Source organism: Suncus etruscus, chromosome 2 (assembly GCF_024139225.1).
Source record: "Suncus etruscus isolate mSunEtr1 chromosome 2, mSunEtr1.pri.cur, whole genome shotgun sequence".
Classification (NCBI taxonomy): Eukaryota; Metazoa; Chordata; class Mammalia; order Eulipotyphla; family Soricidae; genus Suncus; species Suncus etruscus.
Window position 1 is genome coordinate 37851229 of NC_064849.1, and position 9512 is coordinate 37860740.

At 35.7% G+C, this 9512-nt stretch overlaps 1 protein-coding gene across 4 annotated transcripts in view; it reads left to right on the forward strand.

Moving 5' to 3' along the window:
• Positions 1 to 5988, forward strand: part of FERMT2 (FERM domain containing kindlin 2) — a 104846-nt gene extending 98858 nt beyond the window's left edge. For 2 of the 4 annotated variants that reach the window (XM_049767196.1, XM_049767213.1), the window contains 4 exons: positions 1593 to 1613; positions 1992 to 2116; positions 2567 to 2708; positions 4724 to 5988. In XM_049767196.1, coding sequence (XP_049623153.1) covers positions 1593 to 1613; positions 1992 to 2116; positions 2567 to 2708; positions 4724 to 4897 — 462 coding nt within the window. In that variant the 3' untranslated portion in view covers positions 4898 to 5988. The remainder of the gene's footprint in view (positions 1 to 1592; positions 1614 to 1991; positions 2117 to 2566; positions 2709 to 4723) is intronic. The other 2 variants (XM_049767205.1, XM_049767222.1) reach the window with 1 other exon arrangement.
• Positions 5989 to 9512: the final 3524 nt, after the last annotated feature.

The following is a 9512-nucleotide window of genomic DNA, read 5'->3' on the forward strand; positions in this document are numbered from 1 at the left end:
CCATAAAAGGAAAAGCTTCAGTTTAGGGGAGAGGAAGGAGTACTTAAGAACTTTAAAATAAATATTTCATTTTTATCTAGTTTCAGTACTATCTTTTTTGAGAAATTATTTTAAAACACAATGGCAAAGACTCAATGAGATACCCCAAACCCTTATACTTAACCTTAATTATATTTATCATGTGGGTATAAAATCATTTCACTACAGATGTTCAGAATTTCTCATTGCCATGCGTAAGTTTTAGATGTTATTAAGCTACATGGAAAAGTGTTTATCCCACAGTCCTATGACGTGGGAGTAGTACGGAATGGAGGAAATTTTGCCCTAGGGAGTTATGGAATGTAGATTGTAAGTTAAAAAGGGAAAGTGAGTCGAGTATAAATTTCTTTTTTTTTACTCTTAGTTATTGCAAGTAAAAATTATTTGTAAATTGTTTCTAAAAAGTGGATACATTTTCATTCAATGACAATGAATGACTATGCTCAAATCTTAGCTATCTTTCCATACTACTGTCAGGAAAATACCTGATAGCAGTACTATTATACCTTCAAGTAATATAATAATGGAGCATGCTGAATTTGGATTTAGTTCTCAAAGATTATTATTATTTTCTCAGAAGCTTTTAACCACCTTAAAAGGTGGTTTTCTATCCCTAAGTTCCCTGCTGGATTGTCAACTGCAAATTCTGTTGCTTTTAAGCCCTATTAGGCTAAGGTTTAATTGCCGTTTTGTGTCAGAAGCTGTGTTAGTCATCGGACAGGATGTTTAGCATTTGTTAATCTAGTGGAATTTGGAGGCCAGATAGGAAGGTGTGCAGACCATGAGGTACAGAGGGCCATTCATCCCTTCCAAGATTTAAACTCATGGTTTTTCAGTGGGTCCATCAATAAAGTTTTCATGATCTATTTTAATTCTCCATGTTTTGAGTATTTTTAAAGAACATATTTCCCAATGGATTTTTGTATTTAAAAAAAAAGTTTCCTTTTATCTATGTTATTTCTAATTGTAATAAACTATCTTTATAGCCAACATTCCTAGTGTAGTATATGGCATCTTTTTATTTTCCTTTCCAGGAAAAAGGATGCAAAAAACAGATGGTAACTGCTTTTCCTTGTACAAATAAACAGTATGGTCACTGCATATGCCTTCAGAATTTCTGAAAAGCAGTGCATGGGTCATATCTGCTAAATGTGAGAAGATAAAAAAAAGCCTTAGGATATTAATTTTTTTTTTTTACTAAAGTAATGAGCTTTAACCTAACCAGTATGAATGGGTACAAAGTGGGGGAAAAGAGAGGTGGTATTTGCTCTTTGTATTTTCTATCTTTAATTCTAGTAACACTTAACTATCTAAAGCCATGGGGAGTGTTTCTCAGTATTCTAAATAGAAAGTAATTGCGCTTCCTCGTTTTTCATTTCCATGCTTGCATTTACTTTGCTTGGTTTCCATCTAAAGTGGTTTTTTGCATGTATTTTGGCTTGGAAGTTTGGTTTGCAGGTTACCTCAACTTTTCTTTGCTTCATTGCCATTTTTTCTGATTGCCTTTTTTTTCTTTCTGCTTCCTTTTTCTTTCCTCGCATTGCCATCCACAGCCAGGCTATATAAGAGATTTGGTAAGTTCTTCATATTTATGAAAAAACTAATTTAAAATCTTGACCATAGTCTCCTATGGTTCTATTTCTTATGGGATTATTCTTCCCAGAATGAGTCTAAAAATTAAAATGAACTTTTAATTCTATAAAGCAAATCATTCAATGTACATTTTAAAGCTGCTAAGAAATATTTCTCCTAGAAATTTATACTCTATGTATTCATTCTGATCTTATGGTTCTTAAGTTCTTATGTATGGGAAAATTACAACCATATCATTTAACAATAGAAGTTTCATCTGTGTTTGCTTGAATTGTCTTAATATTGTAATTAAGTATTTATATTTGCTCTACCATAACAAAGTATGTCTAATGGTAAAAATGATGTTTAATTATGTTCAGATATCAGCAAGAATCTTGGAGGCCCATCAAAATGTAGCTCAGATGAGTCTAATTGAAGCCAAAATGAGGTTTATTCAAGCTTGGCAATCATTACCAGAATTTGGCATCACACATTTCATTGCAAGGTAAGTGACTCTGCTTGTCACCTATATTTGCATCTATTTCTCCCTTATTTCATTAAAAATTTGGGGCCGAAGAGATAGCACAGCAGTAGGGCATTTGCCTTGCACGAAGCTGACCCAGAACAGATGGTGGTTCAAATCTCAGCATCCCGTTTTGTCCCCCAAGCCTGGCAGGAGTTATTTCTGAGCACGAGCCAGGAGTAATCCCTGAGCATCACCAGGTGTGGCCCAACCCCCCCCCCAAAAAAAAAAAAAAAGATTAATGCTATATATTGAACTATTTACAATAAATTGTAAATGATTTTGGAATAAAATAAAATAAAAGTTTAGATTTAAAAATTCTAAATGATATAAAAGTGTATATCAGTAGATGATAGATAAGATAAGATAAGATAAAAGTCCAGTATTTCATTTCATCCCTAATGTTCTTAAACATTAATCTGAATGTTACAGGTTCCAAGGTGGCAAAAAAGAAGAACTTATTGGGATTGCATACAATAGACTGATTAGGATGGATGCCAGCACAGGAGATGCAGTTAAAACATGGCGTTTCAGTAACATGAAACAGTGGAATGTAAACTGGGAAATAAAAATGGTAAGTCCATAACAATGCTTAAATATATAGTCCTGCTAAAAACTAGTAAATTAAGAATTGAAAAGATTAGGGCCATGGGCCAGTGGTAAGGTGTTTGCCTTGCACGTAGCCAACAAAGGGCAGATCCCAGTTTGGATCCCAGCATCCCTTATGGTACCCCGAGCCTGCCAGGTGAGACTTCTGAGCACAGAGCCAGGAGTGACCCCTGAGTGCTGCCAGATGTGACCCAAAAACCAAAAAAAAAAGAAGATTAGGGCCAAAGCAATAGTTTTCTTATTCGCGGCCAATCCAAGTTTAATACCTAGTATATAATATAGGTCCCTTGAGCACTGAGTGCAGAGACAGAAGTAAACATTGAGCTTTGCTGGGTGTGGCCCAAGAAGAAAACAAGAAATTTGAAAAGATCTACAAATGTTGAAAGATTTTATCAACCACAATGCATTCTGCCATGCAGTTACATCTCTGGCCCTATACCATTATTTTTAAACTATATATAGAAAAATCATTGGTCATTAATTTCTCACTTAAACTTGCATATTGGTAAATCTATAAATTTAATATGTGGTGCCAAGGATCGAATCTGACAGGCTGCATGCAAGGTAACATACATCCTACTTGCTGTACTATTTCTCTGGCTCCCTAAATTTCTGTCATTTATGACTAACACAATCACTTAAATTCTATGACTATATTCTACTTAGAATATTGCTTATCTCTCTCTTTTTTTTCCTTTTTTCTTTTTTTTTTTTTTTTTTTTTTTTGGTTTTTTTTAGCCACACCCGGTGACACTCAGGTTACTGCTGGCTATGCGCTCAGAAATCGCTCATGGCTTGGGGGACCATATGGGATGCCGGGGGATAGAACCATGGTCCATCCTAGGCCTCGGCTAGCATGTGCAAAGCAGACAGAAGCCTTACTACTTGCCCCACCGCTCAGACCCCTGCTTATCTCTCTTAAGATCAGATTCTCATCCACTCATAGTAGATGCTTATTGAATACCTACTCTAAGGCAATCTTGACACTGTATATTTTACATTTGTCTCTATTACATCACTATTCCCAGTGAGGTACTTACCCTACTTGGCAAAGAGGATTCTAAAACTTAGAGTCTTAGGCCAGAGATTGTACAGTGATTGAGACACTTGATTTACATGTAGCTGACCACAGTTCCATCCTGCACCATATATGGTTCCCTGAGCATTTCAAGTTTAGCCTCAAAAGCAAAATAAATGTAGAGAAATTCAGTCATGAACAATTTTGTAATTGTGTATCTCACTGTGATTGAATTTTTTTAATTCTTAATAAAATTAAAATCCTAAGGACCATTATTGTCCATGACACATACCGAGTAATAGAATAGGATCTACTATATCAGGTGCATGGAGCAGAAAACCTGACAAGTCTATAACTTTCTATCACATTGTCCCTCGTTTCAATCTTTCACTAATAAGTCATTGTTTTAGGATTATTTGTTTTGTTGAATCAGTTTCTACAATTTTATAGAATCTTACTCTGAAGTACTTCAGTGATACTTTAGTGATAGTTATAAAGGTTCAGTATTTAAAGTAAATTTCAAATTAAACACACACAAAGTAGGTTTTCTCCCTCATGACTTGGAGAGACATTCTAATTAATTGAAGTAAAATATTTTTTGGAAAGTTAATAACCTAAACCCTTTGCCTTTTGTCTTGTTTTAGAACATGAAACCTAAAAAGGAAACTTTTCTTTTGGAATTGAAGACATTACTAATTTAGAATTAAGAAAGAATGAATGGGGGGGGGGGGAGTAAAGAAAAAAAAGAATGAATGAGGATTGAGAGCAATAATATGGCAGGTAGGGTGTTTTCTTTGCAAGCAGCTGCCAACCCAGGTTCAATATCCCACACCTCAGATGCTCCCCACCAGCCAGAAGTAACCTCTGGGTACAGCCCAGTTCCCCCCCACCAATAAAAATATATTGATTGATTTCAAACTCATAAGGCCTTAAACAACACTGGGAATTCTGTCTTGTTCCAGGTCACTGTAGAGTTTGCAGATGAAGTACGATTGTCCTTCATTTGTACTGAAGTAGATTGCAAAGTGGTTCATGAATTCATCGGGGGATACATATTTCTTTCAACACGCGCAAAAGACCAAAATGAAAGTTTAGATGAAGAGATGTTCTACAAACTTACCAGTGGTTGGGTGTGAATACAAATAATGTGTAATAAAGCTCCATGGCCATAAGAATATTTAACTTTAAAAAGCTGTTTGTTATATGCTGCTTAATAAAAGTAAGCTTGAAATGTATCATTTTATCATGAAAACTTTCCTCCTTATCAGACCAGTTACTACGTGCACTAACAAGCACTACTATTAATCTGCTATCCTGATACAGTATATGGACGTAACTATGGCACACATTCCTTAGGGCCATGAATGGAAAACAGTTAGTGGGCAAGCCAGGAACAAAACATCACTGATTTAAGCTAGCCAAACTGTACGAAACTAAAGCCATCTACTTTAAAGCTATCCAGGGCTTAAACTATATGAAGTCTATTTATCATGTTTGATGCATGTGTTTTTTAATGTATGTTTAATTTGACCTTGTGTTTAAATTGTATCCTGTTTTTGGTCTCCATTAGACTCTCCCTCCCTTTATAAATCAGGCCTGCAAAAGATGCCTGAGATTTAATAATGTCACTGTATTGACCTTGAAGGAAAATGCTGTTAGTCTGTTATCCTGGTTTATGTTTTTGTCCTTGAATAAGCATGTATGTATATTGTTCTTATTTTTATTTTTACACCATATTGTATTACAACACTTTTAGTATTCACCAGCATATTCACTGTATGCCTAAAATATGCAACTTTTGCATTACAATATGAAGTAAAGGTCTATGAAGTATGCGTTTTGTGTAACTAATGTACAAACACAAATTTTATAAAATTGTACAGTTTTTTAAAAACTACTCACAACTAGCAAATGGCTTAGGTGTAGCATCTCTTCATTAATTAAATGCCTTTAAATATATAATGTGCAGTTTTAATATCTGCTAAATTAAAAATGACTTCATTATAGTCATGATTTGCCCAACACCTTTAACTCTAACTCGGACTGGCTGTGTTCTAGTCTGTTGCGCTATTACAATCTGCATTGGTGCTAGTCGGAAAATTCCTAGCTCATGATAGCCCAAAAGGGTGCCAGAGAGGGGTGGATTACCAGTATTGTCCAATAATCCATTGTTTAAAGTCTGTATAAATGCATTTTATTTTAAATAAAAACAAAATCTTTTATTTAATGCTTCTTTTTATACTTCTTGTTTCTATGGTTCACAAAGCATTTGCCGTGTAGAAATGAACTTTTTTGCCTTTTTGGGAAATGTTTTGCTTACATCTTGTTTTGTTAGAACTTGCTGATTTATCAAGTGAACTTATGTGAGCATAGAGTTTATACAAAATCATCTTCAACAAAGCATGTTTTAGAATAAGGGGACTAGCCCAGACAACAGAAAGACTAGAGACAGTGCTTGTGATTGGAACTTAGAGTTGAGACTCACTTCCGCAGCTATTATTACTAGAGAATCATAACATAGGTTGTTATCCAGGAAAAAGATAATATCTTGAAGTATAATTTCTTCCAAATGTTTGATTATGCATCATCATAAAATCAAGAAATTCTAAGTCGGACCCGGAGAGATAGCACAGTGGCGTTTGCCTTGCAAGCAGCCAATCCAGAACCAAAGGTGGTTGGTTCAAATCCCGGTGTCCCATATGGTCCCCCGTGCCTGCCAGGAGCTATTTCTGAGCAGACAGCCAGGAGTAACCCCTGAGCACCGTTGGGTGTGGCCCAAAAATAAAAACAAAAAACAAAAACAAAAAAAAGAGTTAAAACTTTGGGCCGGGCGGTGGCGCTAAAGGTAAGGTGCCTGCCTTGCCTGCGCTAACCTTGGACGGACCGCGGTTCGATCCCCCGGTGTCCCATATGGTCCCCCAAGCCAGGAGCAACTTCTGAGCACATAGCCAGGAGTAACCCCTGAGCGTTACTGGGTGTGGCCCAAAAACCAAAAAAAAAAAAAAAAAGAAAAGAAATTCTAAGTCTGGAGCTGGAGCCACATAGTACAGTGGTAGGGCTCAGGCTTTGCATGCAGCCGACCCTAGTTTAATCCCCAGCATTCCAAATGGTCCCCTGAGTACTGCCAAAAGTAATTTTTAAGAACATAGCCATGAGCATAACCAGTTGTGACCCCCCCAAAAAAAATTTCTAAGACATAAATCAAGGATCTTCTGTACTTAAAACTTGCTGCATATTTGATTGTTAGAATCATTGTTCTAAGTTTTTCTAAAAAGAAATATGACAGTTGAATAGATATTCTTGACATGGACACAAGAACAAAATAGCTCTTGGCTTAACACACATTAATAGATTTTGCTCCCTATTACTGCTATCATAGCATTTGCCAGCTCAAAACCTCAGTATTGGGCTTCATCTTTTACTGCACGCATTTAATCCTGTTGTTCCTTCATGCAGTCTCATGGTTGATTTATTGCTCCCCATAACTTGAATTCATGTCTTCATCCTGCACCTGCTTGGATGCATTAGTCTCCTATAGCAGATTTTGGATCTCATTCATCAGGGCTTTTTTTTCTACTCTCCAAAATTTAAGAATTCCTTTCATTTAAAAGTGTTTTTAGACAATATATTCCTTTTCCCCTTATAAAGTCCAGGCCATCACCAAAATGTATAGTATTTATTAAAAGCCCTACACTACATTTGGACTGTCAGACCCAAATCTATTACAGTAGTTTCATTGCCTTGAAATAAGAGACAGCCTGTTTCTTGCTACTCTTCTTTGTGGTTCACCTCATTGCACATTCCTCACCTCCTGTATCTTTGAGATTATTTCATTCTCAGCATAGCAGTGTTTGGCACTAATGGTTCCTTGTTGCTCACAATGTAAAACCAAAGTTCTTATCAAGTGCTGATATTCTATGGTTTGCGTCTGATCATTTTCAGCTTCTCTCCCACTAGTCTGCATTTCTGACTACTGGGCAGCTCACTATCTCAACACATACTTTATATATTTGCCCATATCCATGTCATTTTCTATGTCAGGGACACAGTGTTCCCTGAACAGTCAGGGTCGTAGACTATGTCAAGGATATAGTTTTCCCTTCTAGTTTCTACCTGTCCAAATATTATCTTACTACCATTTACAACTTTTAGAAGGAATTCAGGTGATAGATTTTCTTCCATAAATACTTCAAATTAGTTTCCTGAATTTCCTCTTAATCACCTGAACTTCCATTACTTTGGTCCTTTGGGAGTAAGAATAGGGGGCAGAGTTTCCCAAGAATTGCCTGGGCACTGCAGTGATACTTGGCTTAATATGCCGGACAGTTCTATGCTAAAGAATCTGAGGATGTGATGCTTGTTGGACTATGTTAACTGGGAATATCAGAGCTACCCCAGTGTTGGGGTGGGGAACCTCTTGGGTTATACTCCCTATGCTTAGGGAGGCTTACAGTACTGAGAACTAAACTGGTATGTTAAAAATTTAGTATACATGATCCCTGTGCTATCTTCCCAGTCTTTTTCAAAATTTAAGAGCAATCAATTGACCCATAAAATTACGAATGTCATTACTCCTAAATTTTCCTTGAGAATTGAGTCAAACTCATGATTTCTACTAGAGTCAGTAAACACATAATCACATGTTTGTTAAATATAGTTAATTGGTCATATTGGGAATGAAGGAATTATTACAACTTAAAACCTTGGCACAGTTTAATATGGAGGAAATGAATTTTTTTGATATGCCATTTTCATTAAGAATCATGCTATGACTTTTCACATACATTACATCTTCTGAGACCTAGACTCTTTATAGATGAAACTCAAACCATGAGTTTTGAGTTTATTTGAAGTAACAACTTTAAATATAAACCATGAGTTTATTTGAAGTAACTAGTTACTGACAGGTCAGTGTTAAAAGTGGAACTCCTGTCTAGCAGTTTTAACAAACAATGAAGTCTAAAGAACCATCTTGGTAGGGATCTTTTGTACTGATATCTATAGGTCTGTGGAAGAAAATAGCTGCCCAGCCCTCCAGAAACTAGTTTATGGTTTATGGTCTTCTGTTGACTCAATTTCATACGAACATGAAGGCACTGAGGACAAAAAACAAAAAGCTGCCTTCTGACACTTGTTTCTCTTAAATCAGCAGGTTACAGAACTGCTGAAAGCTCCTGGTATAGTTAATTAATAACCATAGTACAAATTATTTTGTACATAACCTTGAACTTCAAAAACAGCAGGGACCTAGAGAAATAAGCTTGCTTTTATTGTTTATGCTTTCCAAGGCATAATTGGAAAAAAAGTAAGATATTTACATATAACAGCATGAAATATTTGATTATATATAATGCATGTGTTATAAATATTTATATTTAAGTAAATATAAATATATGTATATATAGAATGGATTATGAGATAATTCCCCACTTCTACTTGATAACAAAAAACATCCCACAAGGAACTGGAACTCCAGAAATTGTTGCATTGCTAAGAGAAAAACCATTTAGACTTTTTAAACTCAAGCTCAAAGGCAACAATAGGCACAATGCACTATTTCAATCTCTAGATCATTGCTTGCTTTTTTAAGTTAAAATCTTACTAAGGTAACTTTTTAGTTATGAGTTATTCTGACCCCTAATTTGTCTGGGGGAATGCCACATTTTCAAAATGTTCTAAGTACCCTGCGTTGTATCTATATCGAACATAGTAGCTTCCAAGTAAAATGTTTTAAAAAAAGCCCTCAAAACA